The sequence below is a fragment of the Aythya ferina genome (assembly GCF_964211825.1).
Source record: "Aythya ferina genome assembly, chromosome: 2".
Taxonomy (NCBI): domain Eukaryota; kingdom Metazoa; phylum Chordata; class Aves; order Anseriformes; family Anatidae; genus Aythya; species Aythya ferina.
This window is the reverse complement of record NC_140297.1, coordinates 66,202,037-66,223,902: the sequence shown is the minus strand read 5'-3', so window position 1 is coordinate 66,223,902 and position 21,866 is coordinate 66,202,037. Positions and strand designations below refer to the sequence as shown.

The 21,866-nt window shown below is 37.7% G+C and overlaps 2 protein-coding genes across 4 annotated transcripts in view; both read left to right on the top strand.

Annotated features, from left to right (window-relative positions):
• Nucleotides 1-21,866, top strand: part of LOC311432957 (uncharacterized protein) — an 84,555-nt gene that overhangs the window by 18,061 nt on the left and 44,628 nt on the right. The gene's annotated exons all lie outside the window — the stretch shown is intronic.
• LOC311432959 (transmembrane protein 170B-like) lies at nt 4,721-21,800 on the top strand. Its single transcript, XM_084511617.1, is given in 4 exon segments — nt 4,721-4,847; nt 4,851-4,899; nt 11,349-11,519; nt 15,872-21,800. Coding segments are annotated over 4 exon segments (396 nt in total). The 5' UTR covers nt 4,721-4,802; the 3' UTR covers nt 16,003-21,800.

The following is a 21,866-nucleotide window of genomic DNA, read 5'->3' as shown; positions in this document are numbered from 1 at the left end:
ATTATATTTTTTAAAAAAAGGGGGAGCGGGGAGATGTGGGACAAGAGGGAACTATTCCAGAAGAAACGCATCTTGCAGGATTTAAGGTTTTTGCATTTTAGACACACATTTTTGAACATGGCACAGAAGAGAACAAAGGAGCAAGGGTTGTTCCTCATGTATTTATTCTTAAATCCTGAGGGAATGGTGGAATTAATTTCATTCATGTTTTGAAAGATGGTTGTTTCCTCTAGCCTATTCCAAATGTTTTCTGAAGACAATTTTTATATGTAATTGCCTTTTTTTCAATGATCTTGAAAAAGGGAAATACAAAGGTTAACTTAGTCTTCAGCGTGAACCCTTGTAATGTTCTTAATCACAAGAGTACTTTAGATGTGTAAACACAAAGCATAAGCCTTTTATAAGAAGCAGCGTAGTTGATACTAATAGCAGGCCTGACATAAAACTGTGCTGTTAACGTGTATGAGTGCATACTTGTGTGTGTCCAGTAACAGTAGGAGAAAGCAATATTTTTCTGAGTGGTAATCTTGTTTAAAACAAACACATCACTCACTATTTAAAGCAGTGCAGACATAAATGCTAAAAAAAAAAAACATTTCAGATCCCAAGTGTAGGCAGAGGATTATTTACAACAACACTTCACAAGTCATATTGGAGTAGTCATTAGGATTTTAATATGTATTTTACAATGTGGCCAATCTTTAAGACTTTACGACCTGATACGTATAAGCTATACAGAAGGATATTCTGACGCTACTAAGCAGACTTAGTTTTTCAAAGCTTTAATTGAAAAACGACATTCTGGCTGCCGATATTTTAGCTACCCACAGGTTGTGGTGCAAAATAACACCTGAGCTTCTCTACAAAACCTGAAGAGTGGCATTACAGGGTCACGGCAGCTCCTCGCTATGGCTGAGGCCTCACACCGCGGTGGCCTGCCAGCCATGCCGAGCTCTTCGGGGACACTGGGCTCCATCTACTGGCGTGAGGGAGAATTCTCCTGGGCGCCACCCCCTCCCCTTGCCACCAACACTTTCTGGGGCCCTGCAAGCCAGCACTGAATGAGTTTTGGTGGCTTAGATCAACTTGTGAGGCTGTTTTTTGTGCTGGGAAGAGTTGCAGTGGTTAGTCTGTGATATCACCTTCCTTCCTCTCCTCCATTGCCATTGAGGCACTTTAATCCATCTTTGGGTGTGGGGGCTGAGCTCACCTTTCAGGCTTTGAAGAGCTGGGGTGACAAGGCCAAGTATCTCCGAGTGACCCAGTGCTCAAACCATAACTAACTGTAGCTGCCAGCTCTTCTGGCTGAGCAGTAACTGTTGTGTGTGAAGCTGTGGGCTTAAGGGGGGCAAGCATGCAAAAATCTATTGCTAATGTTGGAGGTTAACGTCATTTGCTACCTGCACTTGGTCATGTCTTGTCAGCAGTTTGAATCATAAGCTAAAAAAAAACCTTTGAAGTGGAAAAAAAAGTCCGGATATCCAAACTGTGCTGAGGTCATCCATCCAGTAAAAGCAGGTTGTCTCAAACAGATCTTTAACTGCAGTGCCTGTGGATCTGCATGGCTAACTAGCTAGAAGATCTCCAGGGGGATTTTTTTCTTCAATGTAACCGAAATACGCCATTTGGATTTTGACTTCTTACTATTACAGAAAGCTGATTTCATGATGCAAAAAGCATTTGTTTCAAAGCATGACAATACAGGATGCTCAGTGTTGTTCATTTCCCTACAGAGACATGACTTATGAAATTGTTTCATTTTGAACAGCATTACCGTTTCAAATGGAAAATGATTCAGCCAAGGGCTTTCCAAATTTATCATTATTTCTTCAGCTTCTGAAAGTAATAACAGAAAAAGTATCTAAACATTGTATGTAGATGTAGTCTAATCTTTTAAAGGGCAGAGAAACTACATTGACCCTACTTTTCCACCTGTAAAACTAACCTTCTTCACCCAAAGCCATGCTTTACAATCAGCTTTTTGCCATGCTTCACATTCATGCAGCTCAAGGAATCGTCTACATCTTCCAGCTGCAGAAGGAGGATGGGGGAACTAAAGTTACACTGGGAGGAAAGTGAGGTCTTCTGGAATAAAGATTAGTCCATGTGTAGGTTTTCAGGAGTTCCTTGCGGAGTTTTTCTTCGGTGTGTTCACACTTGTAAAGGCTTCACACATGTAAAGGCAGACCTGAGCCTCAAAGACCTAATGATCACAAGCCAGCAATGTTAGCGCTGCATGCAAAACATGGCCAACTCTCTTGAGCTCCACCAAGTGCACAGAGTCAGGTATCTCCAGTGTTCATTAATAAATTGCAGGTGTTGCATCTCTTCTCAAGATGCAGGAAAGCAGGCAGCTTTTGAGCTCAACAAACAGGTATTTCAATGTATATCCTGGGAGTTGTTTCCCTCCCTACTCCCTCACTGTTGTTTTCCTAGGGAAAACTGTGGCCAGGACTCTTTCCTCCAGTTATAAACCTTCTCCTAATTCCTAGCCTAATTATATTAATGGGCCATTTATACTTGTTCAGCCCCTGCCCCATCTCCACACTATAAATCATCTCCCTTTGCTGGTGGTTACTCCTACAGGGTGTTGACAGGTTCAAGTTAGACACACAGCTTGGCAGTATTCTTTCTGCCCAGCTAAGCTAAGCCCATCAGCCAGCTCGCTTGGCCCTCTCTCACACAACAACCTCCTCTGATCTTTTTCAGTGTTGTCTTCTGGGCCTGCCCTGACTGACTCCTTTCCTTCAATATGAGGTGCCACAGTACCATGAAGCATGTCAGAGGAGGGCTCACCAGGCCCTTACAGACAGGCTATTTCTCTTTTGTAATCTCTAAGACTTAAAGGAACTACCTTACCTGATTAAACACTAAGATCATGTTCCTATCTTTTTTTTTTTTTCCTTCCTGCTTTATTTACATCTACAGAGTTTACGATAACCCCTACGGCAGCACAGGAAACTAATACTCTCAAGTCCTCCTTGGCAATGTCTCCCAGGTGAAGGTGCCTTATGAGGACAAAATGCTGGCCACAAGTCCCTGCTTGTATCAAGTTATGGCTCCTACAGAGGGAATTTTGATGCTTTCTGCTGCTGTATTCAAGGCACTTGTGTCAGTAGTTCTGACAATCTTTTCCTCAATGATCCAGTTGGCCCAATTTTCAGATGACAAAAAGTGCATTACAGATTTGTATCCAGATCACCTGCTCAGTGGGTAATGAAAGAGCAGGACACAACAGAGAGAATCCAGGGAGAACATTTTGGAAGCTGAACAGAGTTAACATAAATAAAATCAGAAAGAGAGATTTGCTGAGTTACCTGGAGAACAACTGGAGAAAGACCTATGGAAAGCACAGGACAAGGGGTGCTGCATGAGCTGAAAAGCAGCACCTGGCACTACCATTAAGCCCAACAGGTTTCCAATGTTTGTGTCTCCAGAGAAAGAATGATCTGTGCAACATCTCTCTGTACCTCCATCATGAAGTGGAGCACACTTGGTGTTGAGACAGTGGTCTAAAATACAGATTTTGGGTTGGGTTTTCTTAAGCTCGTTGAGAAGTGTTTGCTTTCTCAAAGTTGAGCGTCCAGAAGTTAAAAAGAATAAACCAACATAAGTTTTTTTCTGGACGCTCCTTTGTATGTTTAAGCATAGAAGATACACTATTTTCCCACTGACGCTCCTTTTTATGTTTAAGCATAGAAGATACACTATTTTCCCACTGTGCCCGTGTGCAGTGAAGTAGGCTGGTATCTGTGGGTACCCTGCCTGAATCACACAGGGGTAGGTTGCTGCTGGTGAGATTGCAGGGAGAGGGAGGACATTCCCTCCATCCTGGAACAGATCTGTCCTGGCAGTTGGGTTCTTTCTCAGCTGCAGTTATGCTGTGCTCAATCAGCCAAACCCGGAGCCATCTAAGGAGTCATTCATTGTGTGTTTTCATTGCCTGGCTTGATACCTATTTGCAGAAATGCCAAGCACTGTTGGCTGCAAACAAAAGTCCTCTGAACTAAACACCACACAATAGTATATCTGAAAAAAATCAAGCAGGATATTAACTGATTTATCTGTCATGGCTTTAAAAAATAAATAAAGTGCAAATTGCTTTACCGCCCCAACCCCATACATCAAAGGGTGCTGACAGAAAATGATGCTTACGAAGTACTGTAGCAAGCGCCATTTATTAAAGATGGGAAATGTGCAGTAAATGTAACTTAGGACGTCATATTTAAGAGTGGGGAAAAAAATTGCTATTAAATCAGTAATCACCACACATCCTGCACTTCCAAAGAGGCAGCATTCAACTTAATGGTTGTATTTCTTTTATTATGTAAGGAAAGGAACTAGGGGCTTAAGCGTAGTTACAGGATTAGGACTGACTCAAGGTTTGTCATCTTTTTTAACTTTTGAGGGCTTGCCCTGCCCCGTGCCCGAGCGACATCTCCGCGCGCCGCCGCCGAGCACCCCCACGGCACGCTGCGGGGAGCCAGCGCCCCAGCGGCGCCGGGACAACGGCCCCAACCGCTGCAACGGCTGCTGCCGCACACCCGCCCCTCGCGGCGAGGACCAATCAGGCGTCGCGCAGCCCGACGGTCACGGCCGAGTGGGCGGGGCCGCGCGTGGGCGGGGCCTCGTCGCCTCGCCCCGCCCCCCGCAGGTGATGGTGGTGGCCGGGGCGGCGGCCGGGGCGGCGGCGGCCGTTGGCGCTGGGGAGGTGAGGGGGACCCTGCCCTGCCCTGCCGGTGAGGGGCCGGGGGGACACGTGGACACGCACGGCCGTTGGGCGGCCCCCCCGGGCCGGCAGCATGAAGGTGGAGGCGGGGGACCTGTCCGCGATCAACCTGTCGGTGTAGCAGGTGCTGAGCCTCTGGGCGCATGGCACCGTCCTGCGCAGCCTCACCGGTAACCGGGGGCGCGTTGGGGCGGTCGGCGTTGGGGCGGTTGGGTCCCGGTTAGGACTGGGACTGGGATTGGGGTGCTCCTTGTGGGGATGCTCGGAGCGGGGTGGCCGCGAGGGCTCCTGCGACGCTGTCAGCGGGTTTATTTTTTATGGGTGACATCTGAGGGAAAGCTGTTTAAGCGAAAAATGAGTGCTAGAAGCAGAGACTTTTACTGTTCTGTTATTTTTTTCACCCTACGCAGTGAGGGAGTTAACGGGGTGACAGGTTAACGGGGCTAGCACGTAAACCTAATTGTAAGCTTCAGGGGTTCTGCTCTGGAAAGGTGAAGCCAAGCTGTGGAAGGGGTCTCGAGACAGGTCGTTACAGCCTGCTAGGAGAGGGGAGCTTTGGCAGGAAAAAAAGTTCTAGAGCAGTCCTTCGTACCCTATCTTAGAAGGTATAGAGCAGGGAAGTGTGTTTGTGTGCTACTTGTTCTGTCCAGGCATAAAGGGAATGGTGAGTTTCTACCTCCGGACTAGAAGGGGCTTTGTGTTGATAGTAGGGATGTTACTGAGTAAATTCCCTGGAAGGATCTTGAGTAAAGGGTGTATGTTTCTAATATTTATGAAAAAGTATTATATCATCTTTTCCCTCCCATCTGTGTGAAAGATACATATGTGTAGCACAGAGGTGGAGTCTTAGGCTTTATGATCTTTCTTGTTAACTTCCAGTTAAAAGTAACTTTTAATAGGTTATACTTTATTAAACTTTTTAAAGTGCATACACTTTGTATCACTGTGTCTGGTGATTAAATCTTAGAGGTATTAGTGTGTCCCCACACGAATATAGCTCACTTCCTGAGTAGTTATTCTTGCATTCTTTCTGTGGAAATACTAGTTGTACCGTTAAAGGAAGGAGCTAACAATGGATGTAACTTTTCTTTGTATTAGATGTCCTCCAAAGTTTTTCTTATTAGAACATGATGCAATGCAGGCGTTTCTGTGAAATTCAATGCTGAGTGTTAGGTAAGAAAAAATGTTTCTTGGTGCTTTTGCAATATAACAAGAAGTTGCAAAAGGTATTTTTAATGTCAAATGATTATTTTTAATTTAAAGAACATGAAAAAAATAGTTAATCATCTGTGATAATGCTGTAGAAGAGTGTATTATTGTCAGTTGTAGATGCACTGTAGTTTCTGAATTGGTGTTTTAAATACAAGTTGTCCTAATAGCCATGATTGGGTGTGTGGCATGCTCTCATGGAATGTCAAAAATGAATAGCTTTAAGTGGATTTAGTTGTTTATATAAGTTTGTGTTCCTGATTATATGTAAGGTGATTTTTTTTTAAGTGTAGTAACTGATATTAATCAGTAACTGTCGTTAAACTTGCATAAAATCTTTCTAAAATATTTACTGACTGTAGAAGTAATTATTGTTCAAAAACAGATGTTCTGATTTTCTGTGCTGAAAAGAAAGGAGAAAGTGAAGGAGAAACTTCTTCAGAGTACTGAAAAGATAATAAATATATAGTGTTCCATGAATATTCCTCAAGACTGCTTTGTGTTTATTTTTGGACTTAAAGTTGTGGTTTGGATTTGGGAGTTAAGTTGTTCAAGCAAGAATTTGTCTTTAAATTAACAATGTTGATTATGTTTGAAAAAGTTATACAATTTTATCAGCAAAGTTATGTTCTTTATTTAAAAAAAAATGTATCAACTTTGTTCAATGTTTTGAAATAAAATACAAGCTCCAGCCTAAACCAGGAAGTGTTTGAAACCTCAGTGGTTTAATTGATGTGTGATTGGTTTTGTTGTTGTTTTTTGGTGTTTTAATGAGAAGTTGAACCAATATTTTTTTATACTGTAAGTCTGGTTCAAGTTCAATACAAAGGGAAATCCAGCCTTTTATGTAGGGTAATATAGTACAAAGTACCACAGGAGACTGCAGACAACTGAATTCCTGCCATGTGCCCATCGCGCTCCATGATAGCAAGCGCTGTTTGCTGTAGCTGAACCCAGGCCCACTGACTTTTGCTTCATAGCTTCCTGCCTTCACTTGGGCATGTTACTGTAAATGGTGAGGGTAAGGCTCTGTGACCTATGGGAGAGGAGAGGGGGCTCCTGCCTCACCCTATTTTAGCTCCTCCAACAAATCCAAGTGGCCCCTTGGCATGTACCAGTTATGTGCTAAGTGGTAGATCAGGCTTTAATGGAATGACTTGGCTAATGACTGATTCTGAACTGAAAAATGTCCCTGCATGAGTGTCAGTTGTAGTAAATATTCATGTTATATGCTACCTCAAGTTTAGGGAACTTTGCAATATTTCTGTCCTTCCTGTAAGCAAAGTAGGTGTTTTGTTTGTCTCATTAATTGCGTGTTCCAAAGACTGATGCCTTCTTCTATTTTTTTCCCCCTAAGCTTCATTCTGCAATTATTTGTCCCCTGATTTTCTGGATTATGTTGTTGTCCCCTATTCTGCAACTTCAGGGGGTCTAGTCTCTAATGATTTCAGTGCTCTTCAGCAAGTTCTTCTCTTCCAGTTAATACAGCAAAAATGTTAGCATCTACAAACAACAATTTGACTGTATAGACCTGATAACTTCCAGTGTACCAGTTCATACAGTAACTAAAGAAAGGACCTAGTAATGAAGAAAATACCATAATGTATAAAGAGCCAAGTTAAGTTTGCATGTATAATAAACAAGCATTTCTTAATCTGAGTGTGTTGAGGTCATAAATCTGCAAGGATATAACTATTTAGTTTCTTAATTCAAACTTCAGCATGTGCTATCTTGTTGACTGAAATTTGTATCTTTGTGTTCGGGGTGCAGACACTTGAATTCTGCACAGAGACTTAATTCTGCAGTAAGTGGTAGATAGTTACTGGGTACATAGATCAGAGTCTCAAGACAGATGCTTGGTTTTGCAGCAATCAGTCTTGGTTTATGAAATGTTATAGGCAATCGCTATTCATCTGGCAAGATAAACTAAGGACTAGAGGGAAAGAAAAATCTTCAAGATGAAGGACTAATGATGTATTCACTACCTGTTTACTGAAGCTGAGTGACAGTGGGACAACATGTTCATGTATATAAATCATGTTCAAAAGTGTTAGCATTTACATACTTTGACTTTACATTTTTTATTTGCCCGAGATAAAGCTGTTAATGGAATGCAACTTCAAATTTGATAAGTCAATACAGATGTCATTTTAAACTTTAGCATCCTTTAAGACTTTTTTTCTAATCATAGAAGTCTAATCTTTGAGGTTGTATATGCCTACAGTGATATCTTCAAAGTACATGTATAATAGATAAGCATAATGTGATTTGTGTGTTATATGTATAATTTATATATAATAGCTATAAATACCTAAATTAACAGAGCAGTACCCTAAATCTGGAGAGAAAGAGCATGGATTGCAAGTGCTTGAGCCCTGTAGCTCTTCTGGGGGGTGGGAGGAAAATTCCACCTGCGTAAAGCCAGGATGATCTGTGTGATGGATTGGATGTTGTGGTTTGTAAGCCACTAAGTACTGGATCTTTTCCAGTGCGTGGTTTTTTGTTTTTGTTTTGTAGTTTCATTTTGTCATTTTGTTCAGGGCTCTTTCAGGTAGCTCTATGTGGATGTGACTAAATAACTGAGGCTAGGTTTGTGTTTGGAGCTTTCCACTAGCTAAAACGAAATCATTATTATCATACCAGCAAAGTATTCCAATTGTGTAGCTCATATCATCAGAAGAGCAAGTTAATTAGTGTAGTTACACAAATAATGAACTTCTTTGACAGCATGCTTTGTTTGTCAAGGTAGTAGCAATTGATAAGGTGTGTTTATACCCCTTAGAGTATGAATCTCATATATAGTGCATAAGTGTCTGTTGTATCAGCATGCTCTTAAAACACCGCAGTCTCATTTCTGCCTCATTTATAGATATTAAAAATCTTCCAACTACTGGGTTATTTTTTGGTCAAGCAAAGCCTTGACCCTTTGGGTTCAGAAGGTCGCATTCTCTTTCTCCAGTCCCTCATGGTGTCTCTGTGTTATCCCCAACCCATTCTTTGCTTCCTTCAGTGTAGCTCTAGCGCAGTATTTTTTCAAGGGCCATCTTTCATCATAATTATGGAGTTGGATAATGATGAATTGTAGAGAACCTCAAACTCTTACACAGGAAAAAAAAAAAAAAAACTGTGGATAAAGTTCTGTTTTCAACCTGTTGGGATAAAAGTGACGCGAATTGCTATCTAGCAAGAATGTGTGTAAGGGGGAAAAAACATTTAGTCTCTCTGCTCATAACTCTGTCTAGTAACTTCCTAATCAGCTATTCAACAAATTTGCACACAAGTTGGAGAGTGGATAATCTGCAACGTGTACTTGGAGGTATACAAATACAAACTCCAAATTGGTGTTCTGTCAATTTGCCTACTTGCAGGATGAAAGACAGTTAACCAGTTCACAACTGCTTGCTGTGTCCCCCATCCGGCTGCCTGACTTGCATCTAGGAGCATTGCAGGCATATGTCTTAGCCCTTTTCACATCTAAACAAATGTTTGGTTCCTACCGTCATGAAGATATGAGGGGTTCTTCCCTCTGCCCACCTCCCCTCCAACTGCTCTGAAGTAAATACCTGCAGATTTTAGCATCTACAGTCAGTCTGGCAAAAACAGAGGTATAAATGATATATTATGAGATGGTACTGGGTTATTGCAGTTGCATGTAATGCTACCTTCATTTCTTGCATTGCTGACTGTGATGCTATTGAGCTGAAAACCTAAGGCTTTGTGAAGTCATGGTTTGTAGCTGGGTTCTTTAAACACTGCAGCTGCATTTATGTAGAACAAGAAATATTTTTGGATGTTCTCTAATTGCCTTTTGAATGCACTCAGTACGCATGTCACTTTAAGGAGCAGGAGGGGAAAAGTGTGTGTGAAGAACTCCATTTTATCTCACATTTGAGGATGGTTCTGTTCTACTGTCTTCTGCCCTAAATATAAAGCACGTGGACTTCTATGGACTTGCTTAGAGCTACCCCCAATATGTGTGTGTATCCAAACACTCAGAGAGGTTGTGTCTTGAACTACAGTGGTTAGTATTAACTGTGTGTATATTTACCACCTATCTTCCTTGTTGCCCTCCTAAGTGGGTCTTTTGATTCTCCTGATTTATAGGAGTTCTAAGTCCTATGACATGGATTTACCTTTTATGCCTGTGTGAAAGGGGAAGGGTTGACACTACGCTCCATGTACTGCTAAATGAAAAAGTTTGAACTTTTTTTTTTTTGTGCTGTGTTATGTATGCTCTACAGACTTGGACTCAAAGGACTGCAGTTACTGTGTGGCAACAATTCTTCCTGAGCATCCTTTTACAGTATTTTTTGCTTAATCTGCTGTGTTTGCATATATTTTTAAGTTAGCTAATTGGGTCATATTTCTGCTTGAATGTCAAGCTACAGTAGTACAGGCTTGCCTGATAAACATTGTCCTACTGTTGTATGGAAGCTGTATATTTTTTTTAGGGTGAACTGTGGGAAAAACTAAGTTTGGGATTGTGACAGCTGGGAAAACGTCTACCAGTTTGCGGAATTTTATGATGATAGAGACACACAAGATCGTCACTGTAGTTGACCTTTAAAAAAAAAAAAGTGGATATATTTAGAGTTTTACTTCTTTCCTTTTTTAGTTTTTCTTACGCTTTTGAATTATAGTAAATGCTTTTAGAAGATAGCCATCAAGTAAGGAAGTTTCTTTGATTTTTATGTAGCTTTATTGATGCTCTCTGCTCTTGTATTTGAAAGTAATGATCATGCCTGGCATTCTTAGAAATGATTGTACTCTGCACATTCTCAAAATCTCCAGTCCTTGCTCAGTGACTCAAATAATAGTGACTACCTGTACCTATAAAAGTGTGTGCTAAGCAATTAGAATAAAGCAGCTGGATGTATTACTACAGTTTAATATTTTTTTTATTTCTCTTTTTTCCTTTTGAAGCTAATTCAATAGAACACTTACAGCTCCTGGGTAGATATACTGAAGTCTTTAATCTCGTCTTTTGTGTTTGATGTTAGCTTGATGTGGTCCCTTATTATAAAAGACAGTTCTTGACTTTTTTCTGGTTCACTTGGTTTCAGATAACTTTTTGTTCTGCAGCTGTATTTGCAAAATCCTAGTAAGAAGTTAAAATTATTGTATTTTTAAAGAAACCTTTGAAGAAAATATGGTGGTCTTTTAATCAGGTGTATTATCACAAAAAACTGTACTAGATTTCTTTTTACAATTTTTTGATCATAATAGTTACTTCTTTGATAAACTGCTAAAAGGGGATAGTGTCTTGAGCATATGCCAGTGTTTTCACATTGACTCCTTTTAAGACTGAAATGGGTATTGCTTTTCTTTTACTATTGATTATATGCAATGTTTCTAAATCTCTTAAATTTATTGCCTGAAAAATATTAATCTTTTGACTGCTTTCTTTCAGAGATGTGGTACTGGGTTTTCCTCTGGGCTCTCTTCTCCTCTCTCTTTGTCCATGGTGCTGTGGGAGTGTTAATGTTTGTGATGCTGCAGAGGCATAGGCAGGGGAGACTAATCTCTGTCACTGTGGTCAGCATTGGATTTCTGGGTTCTATAACAGGAGCAATGATAACCAGTAAGTCTGTCTTTTGTGTTTTTATTTACGCTAAATTTAAATCAATATTAAAACAAATAAAGCTTCTCTTAGTGGTTTGGTGATTGTTTATTAAGGATTTTGCTTCAGTCATGTAGCAATTCTAATGAAAATGACAGCTGAGTTTCTCTTCCTGTTGTAGTAAAGATAAAAAATGATTCCAGAATTGTCATCGGACGGTTGTCCTAGTCCTTCATTTTGTAAAGTTTAGGTATCAAGCTGTTCAAATATGTATGCTTGATAGGTAATACCTTTTTGAGAACAGAAAGTGTAGTCCTGTCTTATCATACTTGTGCAGACCTTTTGCCAAAAGTTTTTGATCAAGATCACCTGTCAATACTCTAAAAGACAGCCATTTTGTTTGGAAATGAAGCTTTGATCCCATTAATTACAGGACTGACTTCTTGCTCATTTCCTTAAGCCTGCTGGAGGTTTTTAAATTACATTTGGATAGGATGTTGCTCTCTTAAAGGAAGGAAAGGTGCCGTGTAGGTACTGACTTGCAGCAAACAAACTTTACTTTTTTTTTTTTTTTTTTTAGTGACTGTATAACAATCTGAACTATGCATACCACTCAGAGAACAGACCAAACAGTTTGGCTTACGGATTTGAAAGACCTTCCCAGTCTTGTGTGGTTATAATAATTTCCAATTTATTTGGTGTAGGAAGGAATGATGTTAGTTATAAAGTCTTAGAGGGTATGGAACTGAAAATTTAGAGACTGTCATATAGCCTTAAACTGTAGGTGAGCAGTGTTGTCTTTCATTCTGTCTTTGAATTGTACAGATTATCAGAGTAGCGGTAACACTTAAGCTTCACTCATGAGTGTTTTGTAGGAGATTATTTCTTCAAGTTTCTCATACTGAAAGTCATTCTTGCCTGCTAGCTTTCAAGATTAAATAAAAATACAAGCTTCTGAAGAAATACTTCCTTAAGGTTTTACTCAAAGTAATGTTTTAATTGCTGTGTATTTCCTAGCCTAGAATTTTCAGTGTTTAACAGCAGTTCAGTATAATTCTACTTTATTTTGTCTCCTAAGGTAAGGCATATATGGAACCTGTTGAGAACCTCACATTGTGAGTTATGCTGACATTGAATTGTCCTATGTGTAAAATGGCAGTGGCCCTGTTAGGTCGACTGTGCCTGACTGTTTCTGAAGAATAAAAGACAGGAAATGTGTTGCTGGGTATCCAAGCCGAGATTTTTTTCAGTAGTATTCTGCAGTGGGGAATGATCAGTGTTTGTGAAATGAAATTTCTTCGTCTTTATGCATGAGAAGAGGAGTAACACAGTTGAGTTTTGGGACATCCAGTTTTACATGTCAAAACATTTAACAAATAAACAGCACTGTTTATGTGTAAATAATGCGTTTCACCTGAGAATTTCTCCAAGCTTGCACTGTGGACTTTTATTATGTTGTTCCCAGTGGTTTTGCACAGAATATTGTCACTGGGTTAGCTAAAAACATTTTTGTTTCTGGATGACAATGGGTTGTTTCATCCTGAAAGAAATGCTGCGAGGAGCTCCTGAAGGCCAATTATAGTAATACAATATTAAAGAGTATTTTCAATAGCTATTATGCTGCAAGCTGGAATGGAAGTTAAGGATTTAGTTTCTTGGATAGGCGAAATCCAGTACGTAAGAAATTCAAGTACCAAACCGATTTCAATGAGCGAACCCCTCAATTCCTAGGCTTTGTAAAAACATGGTTAGTTTAAAAAAAAAAAAAAAAAAAAAAAGGCAATAAACTGAGTGAATAGTGGTGAATACTGTCAAAAATAACCCCAGAAAGAGATATGTTAGGCAGTTTGAAGTAAGGATTTCAGCTGCATTTTATCCCAAAGAGTCTGTTCTTCCTCCTCCCTCAATACACACTCTTTTGGTGATGTTGTCATTTCCTCAATGGCAACTTATTGTAGTATACTCTGGCTCTGTACCAATTGTGTTGGGTTATGCATTACAGGTTGTATTGCACACAGTTATTCAACAAATATAAACACATAATTATCAAGCTATAACATTTTAAATGTTTTCATTAGTGATGTTTTCCAAAATATCTCAATGTTTTCTTAAGAAGCAAAACAGTTCTATTATTGGTATACCATAATTTGATGCTACTAATTAATAAACCTTAGCAATTTGAATTCAGTTTGAGAGTTCAATTGCCTGAATATTTTTAATGTCAGTACTGGGCTCAGTCTCAAGGATCTCTTTCAGTTTTTGACAGGTCAATAGTAGAGGAACAAATGGAAAAGCTTATGCAAGGTGGCTGAGTGAAATAATATAAGGCTAGCCTTGTGAGGTTTCTGACAAAATATACTTCACATTTTTTTTGTAAAGAAACAATTATTAGTGAATTCTTTTCCTATAATGTTTGATAAATAAATCTTTTTAAGATATCAGGTGATACTCAGATATGGATTGTACTTCTAGAAAATCTGTTGGTACTGACTAATGGATTTTTGATCACTTCAGCAAACTATTCATATTAATGACTGAGTAAAAATGAGGAAATTCCATTGTGTTTTTTTTTTTTTTTTTTTTTAAAAACTCTTGGTATTTATTTCAAAAACTGTGGTAGCTTTTCAGTTTTCTTAGAGCTTGCAGAAGCATCTTTGTATTCTCTAGAATCATTTAATAGTAGTTAATTGGCTTCTCAGACATTATATACAAAAAGTTCTATAACTATTTCACAATTAAGATTTTTTTTCCTGAAGGCCAAAACCTCAAAGGACAGAAAATTCAGTGTTCCTTTTAGGTAAGGGAAACAAGCACTCTACAACAAATATTAGCTCAGAAAAAAAATATTTTTTTTAAGAAAGCTTTATTCTAAGTGAACTTCTGAGGTATGGATTGAGTAAAATTTTTATCCACAGACAGATGTATACTGTGAGAAACATTCCATAGCCATATCTTAGGCTCAGGCGAGGATCACAGTGAAGTAGTAATTTATTCGCGATTGCAATGGCGGGCGCCCCACAAGCAGGAGAGAGTGCATCTACTAGTTCCAAAACACAGTTTAGATACCTTTTGATGGCAGGACCCTCCTCTGTTTCCCCACTGAGTGGGTAATCCAGGTTCACAATCTATCTGATGCTTCACAAACAATGCATGGCCTTCAGTTGCTGGCCTGTTAAACTTCAAATTTCTTTTGACATTTTTACTGCTTGAAGTGGTAATGTTTCTTCACTTATCTGACTTGACACCATGATTTTCACCTAATTGTCCTAAGGAATCTGATTGCATTTTACAAGGTCACCTGCTAAACTTTCTTATCACTGTAAGCATATCTCAGTACCACATTCCCTCCTTCTAAACAATGTAACTCTGCAAAAACAACATTTCTATTCCCAAATATACAAGATGGTTTTTTTGGATGAACATTTTGGTGTCTATGTTCAGACGTCATTTGAGAAGAAAATGTTCTTCGTCATTAGCCAGGTATTTTGATTGGTAGCAAAGAATATGTTTCTCAGGCACTTGTTTCAAGTCAACACAACTATTCCTTTGCTGTGTGACTTTTGCTCTTTAAATGCATGTGATAAATTCAGCATGTAAAAGACAATGGGAGGGGAGGGAGTTAGGAGCAACTGGCTTTGTTTACAATGCAGTATTTTATTGCTGACTTATCTTGATCATGTAATGTTATACAAATGGGAATTGCACACATCTACAAGCAAAGCGATGTCTTAATTTGATATAACTCAAAATCTAATGATATCTGTAGAGATTTCCTCCCATACACTTTCATGGTTGACAGTGTAAGACTTCTGGATTATTTTTCATGTTTCTGCTTGATTTGCTGGACAATTGTTAAATTAGTAGTTTAAATCAAAGTTAAACTGACACAGTATGACTTGGTTATTTAACTGAAATATTAAATGAAGTTCATAGAAATTTTCAATTGTTTTGTAGACTCCAGAAGTCTTATTGTTGTCTTCTCCCTATTTATGCAAGCACAATTAAACCAAACTTTAATGTTGTTTTTGCTAATTTTTCAAATTAGCAGAAGGCAAATATGAAGGAAAAAAAAAAGATTAAATTTGAATGCACCTAAAGAGAAATGGCAAGATTCACTTTTTTTTTTTTCAAATCAAGCTTGTGTTGTGAAAGTTAATCTGATTCAATTGGGAAAATCATCCCTGAAGGCTCTTCATAAAACTAGAAAAAGTCAAGCAAGGCTAAATTATTGCATAATACCATGAAGTAATACAGTGTTTGGTAATATTCTAGAAATAGGTGATGCATAAGCACAGTAAATTATTTGTTATATATTTCAGCCTTGGGTTTACATCTGTAATTTGATGGCTGTTTGTTTTTCCTGTGATTCTTAGGTGCTGCAGTAGCTGGAATTTACAGAGTAGCAGGAAAGAATATGGCTCCCTTAGAAGCTCTTGTCTTTGGTGTTGGACAGACAGTGCTGACATTAATTATCTCATTTTCAAGGATTCTTGCAACGCTCTGAGGCTTATGTAAAAAAGAATTTCAACTAGCCTAAAGAAATCTCTGATCTGAAGAGAAGCTTCCTGGAAGTGGATTCAACAGCTTATGAACTTGAATGCTAGTGCAAGAGAAAGGAAGCGATGTGGAATGTGCACTACAAATCTGGAGGTTCAGTCGAATGAACAGACTGTCCTCTAGTGTCTGAACTCTTGTACTTCTGCGTTGTGCCTTATGTGCTTCAATCATAGGCAAAGTGCAATCCCTGTGTGCAAAGCTGAGATAAAGCACCTTGAGTAGCTGCCAGTCAGGCTAATGCTTGGTGATAGGATCATTGTTCTTATCAGTGTTTTAATAAAAATAAATGCGCGCTCCTGAAAGTTGCTGTATGTGCCAAACTTGGAGTTTAGTTCTTAACAGTTGGTTGGGTGAGCTTTTTTTGAAATGGTAGATATAGAAGAAAGCTGTGGATATACACTGTTTAACTTCAGGGGGAATAGTACAATGACTTTTTTTTTTTTTTTACTCTTATTCAGCATTAAAAACAACAGTTAGGTCCAATTTCAGTGGTAGACAAATATTGGTGGGATTGAAGAACTACAACTTTACCAATCCTGATGTAATTAGCACAATCTCTGAATGAATTGTGTCAGTTTACTGAAGATCAGCACATCATTTTTTCATGATTTTGGTTCTTTAGGCATCCTTAGTTTAAGGAGACTGTGTGAGAAAGAAGTATAATCTGTTGTGTATGTACATATTAATCTTAAACTAATGCGTTCCTTTAAATTATTTTGTCTGAAATGGTTACCACCCCTTCTAAAAGCCTTAGAAAAGCTACTTGCTGCAAGTAAGCTCCCTCTTTTTAAGTATTGATAGTACTATTAACCCTACACATACTCTTTAAAGAATAGACAAATGTAATACAGACTTTGAGAATATACCAGTGGAAAGTGTTTAAAAACAAAACAAACAAAAAAAAAAACAACACAAGTCTTCAATGCAACAAAAATGTTAAGCTTGCTAAATAAAAGTTACCTTACTTTGGAAGTTTGGAAGTGGGGCGGCACTGGTGTATTTACAACTTCGTTTCTGAACATTTTATATCCTTGGAAAGGTTAAGACACCTGGAACTTTCAAATACATATCTTTCAGTAGAGTTTGTGCTTTTCTAGTTTAAAGGGAACACTACTGTTATGCATGTGAGATGTCTTAAGTGTGAATCATTTGGAGTGAATAGAAATTTTAATGTTATTTATGAAGTGCAAAATTTAAAGGGCACAAAGTTCTGTATGAGGAATAAGACATCTTTTACATACTTACTCAACTGAATGCTTTTTAGCAGTTGACTGTTAGTAATGATAAGAATAATTAATTGCCCAAAGGTTTTGCTGTTAAGATGTCAAAAAGACTTGCAGAGTTGTTGAAATCACTGGCATCTGCTGTACAGCTAAAAGAAAAGAATAGGGTTAAAATACAACGTACAATCCAGGTTTATTGCTTAGTGCTTCAAAACAGTATAATGAATTAACCTGCTTTCTGTTATTTTCTTTCATTATAAACCGTTCTTTTTTTTTTTTTTAAAGCACTAAGGATGCTAATATTTTTTCTTTGTATATTTTCAAAAAAAATAAAATACTTCCAAAGTTGCAGGCTATGAAGGGAACAATGTAAAATGTAGGTTTATAAACCTTCTCAGTGTTATACTTTTAGCTTTGAGTCACTTTAAAATGCTGTGTAATACCTATATTTTCCTTACTTTGATTTCAAAACTTATTTTTCATGGCTTGGTTATTTTTATTATTTTATTTTTTTTTACTTTATGCTGATCCTTTTTGGCATAAGTCATAGCACTTTGTCTATTAAAGTTAGTGCATCTGTCAAAATGCATTTTAAACTTCTCCCCATTGTCTTATGATATGAGAACTGGTTTCAGGTATTTAATTCAAATGGAATAATAAAATCAAAGATATTTCTCCTAATGTGCCTTGTAATGTATATTTTTAGGGGAGAAGATTTTTAAAAGTTGCTCTCTTCATTGTTCTTTTTTAGGTATTATAAATAAGCTTGGTTATTTGATATGTCTCATCCAACAGACTTTAAAGTGTTTGTGTTTGACAACTTAGAAATGCTTGTCTGAATCAAAAACAACCCTCTCACAAAGCATTGCATTCAGCAATTTTAAATGTCTCGTGTCTTTACTTCACCCTGAATCTTGTTTCCTGTCTCCAAATTACCTTGAACATCTCAATTCTTATTATATGGGTTTTTTTATGCTATCACTGTTCAAAGGCTTGCTTTGTTTCACTAACTTAAACTCTTATGAGACCACTGCTAACTTAGGAAATTTATGTAACTAATAAAACTTCATTCGTCATTTTCATTGTAGTGCCAATGAATTTTTTGTCACTCTAACCTTCTTCCTTTGACAAGGAGGTATCTTTGCAGATGTTGAATAACCTTCCTCCAAATAATTTTTATTGTACAGATCACTGTAATTGCATTTAAAGTGGTTAGGTGCTTATTTGTCTCTGCTTTATATGATGTTGTCTAGCAACAATGAACAGGCAGTAAATGTAGTGCCTACCTGGTGTAACAGATGAAGTTTTTAAATGCTTCTTGTGAGGGATAAATGAGGATGTCTAGTTCATCTATGAAATGTTCCTTGATCATGGCATGAACTTAATGAATAGTAATTCCAGTAGAGGAAACATACAAGTGGCCTTACATCTCTGAAACTTGGAGGCTTCATTCCACGTCCTTAGGAACAGCAGTGTTAAACTTGTAAAAGGTGCTCTACTCAAAGCATGGTGTGTGTATACATGTATACGCTATTTATATAAATATGTGTATTAATTATGTTTTGGAGGTGTATTCTGTATTTTACAGAAAGTAGCAGCTGAAATAACTTACCCAAGAAAAAAAAAAATATTAGGATAACCTAGGATTTTTTCATCATTACTAAGCTACAGAAATACCTTGTGCGTGAATGGCACGGATGGTACTCTGCTTTGCTTTGGACAATAAAGCATTGTGCAGATGTCTACCCAAAATCTTTTAGAGCTATCTTTAAATAGCTCTGCATGTTTCTGCATGGTATCACTAAGCACATTCTGTGCATTGTAAATTATTAATTTATAGTAGAGAACAAATACATAGACAACTTCCTCTTTGGAGGAGGCATTCGAATACTGGATATACTGTTCAATGTAAAGATGCTCTGTTGCTTTGTTAGAAGCTGCTATTGTTAAAGACTTATACATTCCACACAATTCTGACTTACTGATATAATAAAAATTCTTATTTTCAGAAAACCTTCCAAATAGTTATTCTTTTATTTATGGGTTGTTATAAGTTTATGAAAATAATCTCTACCGCGACTAATGGTGTAATTTGAGGTTTGCTCTTCAGTTTCTTAAAGAAACCAATAATTTAACCAGTTTTGAATAATCAATATGGACCAAAGACAGTACTCCTGATTATTTTACTTGGAGCTTTCTCTTTTTAAAGTACAATGTTTTTACTATTCTGAAGGAAATAATACTGAAGAAGGAATACCGATATTTATTTTCATTACAGTTTATATGTATTTGAGTTGTGTTGGGGGAGAGAGAGATGTAATGCCATTGGAGAGGAAGGTGGAGTCAAAGCTCTAATACCTATAAGAATGGTTTTCATTGTTTTGTTTTATGTATTTCATTTACTAAGCAGATGCTAATAATGCTTTTCTTTCATTGTCATATTGAGCCACATGGTTTTGTACATGGCCTTTTGAAAAATAAGAACTACTGTAGCTGGTGGACATAAATAGCCAAAACATGCAAAAGGTGCTCACTTTGTCTGTTCCTTCAGTGTTTTAACGTCTCTTAGTTTTAACGTCTCTTAGTATGTTAGTAGTTGAAAAGAAATAGCATGTTCCACCAGCTTTCACAAGAGGTTGGAGTCTGATATATCTAAAAGTAACAGCTGACATGAAACAGTCTCAGTTCTTCCATAAAGCCAGCATGATAGAAATTTTCATATCAGCTTGCCAGCTACTGCTATGAAGTCTTTTATTTGTGTGACTCATAGCTTGGCAGATGAAATTAATGATGAGGCACTTAAGTAGGTGAAGTAAATCTTGGCTCATTCTCATAACTCCTTTCTCATAACTGATTGCGTTACCTAGAAGAAATAAACATTCTTAAGTATAATTGGCTTATGAAGATATTCTTCATTTCAGATTAAGTAAATCAACTCAACAATCCAGATTTATGAAAATCTGTTTTCTTTACTGGTCATGGCTTAGCTGTATGTTTTAAAGTTGGTCTATCAAATTCTGATGTCTGCACGAGAGTCAGCTGAGTCATTTTTAGATCATGCTTTTAAATCTCCTAACTTAAAAGTTCATGTTGCCAAAATAAACAGTTATAGGTAGAGGACAGGGTGGGTGTAAGCTGTTTGTGCCAGCAATATTTATCAAAAATTGCTGACTTTACTAGCATATATACCATATTATGAGGTATGCTGCCAAGATCAGCAATTGGAAAAATTCAAATTTGAAATTCAAATCAACAATTCTTGAAAAATCACACACACAAGACTAGAACATAACTTTATTTGAATTGTCACCAGAACTTAACATATATGCATAAATACATATTGGTGGAATACCTCTTGAATAATTCCTTTTTTTAATGTCTAGACTGGGGAGCAGCCCAGAATGGAAATGGCTGTTTAAATCCTCAGCTGTTGCTTCAGAAAGGTAGTGTTCTTTGTGTACGGATGAATTTAATGAAGCTGAAAAAATGTAGTGGATTAAAAGTAAATTTTTGTAGCCTATAAGTTCAGTGAGAAGTATTGTACTCTGTTATAGCAATGAAGTCTTCGGTTAGGTGACACTGTGTACTTAACTGCATGTACTTTGTTTTTTTTGTTTGTTTGTTTTAAAAAAAAGGTTATCATAGAAGGTAGACTTTAATCTGAGTGCATATTATTTGATACTTGAAAGTAGGAAAGATTGTGTGCTGATAGCAAGCTGTTTCCTCTGATTTGTGCCTGGAGTTATACTTGAAAAGTTTGTTCATTAAGTTTAAATGTAATGACCAAGATGTCTCAAGTCTGCAGTGATGTACAATTTTACTCTGAAGTCCAGTAAATGATGTAGAGAAGTGTTTTCTTCAGGAGCATACTTTTTTACCATGCTTCTTGTTGTTCATCTTGTAGCTAAGGAAGACTTAAAGAAGTTACTTCATGAATACCAGTGGTTAAAAGGAATGTATAATATGTCCGTTTGTGTTTCTTCTCTTGTGAATTGGAAAGAAAGTGTTAAGGCAAAGTGAAGAAGGGAAATGGTTGATCACTTTAAAAATGACATTTCTTTTAATTTGAAATCTAACTTTTTAAATTTAATTAAGTTACTTAATATCACTGTTGTATAATCTGTTTCCAGATTATCCATCATTATAACATATAGTGTTGAAGCTATCAGAGCTAAAAATAACAAGTCTTTTGTGGAGGAATGGTTAAGTGAAATAAGACACGTGGATGTTGGGCAGTTAAGAGGCAATGGGCTAGTGAAGTACCGTACTCAACTCACATGAGTCTGGCACGTACACAGCTGGCTGAGAGCCAATCAGGCTCAAGGACACGATGCCCTTGAGCGATGGGGAAAGTCCCTAAGGCGGGACGGTGGCTAAAAGAAGGAGGAACTACCTGAAAAGAGCGGGAAATGTTAGCCAATCCTGAGCTTAGTTTTTGCAATATGTATGAGTTGATTATATTCGAACTAGATAAAAGGCGACTGAGCTATCCATTAAAGTTGAAGTTCATTGTTCACTCATATTGAGCGTCTGTGTCTTCCTTCCGTCGACAACAGTCTTTTTTAAAATAACTTGGTAACTTGGCTGG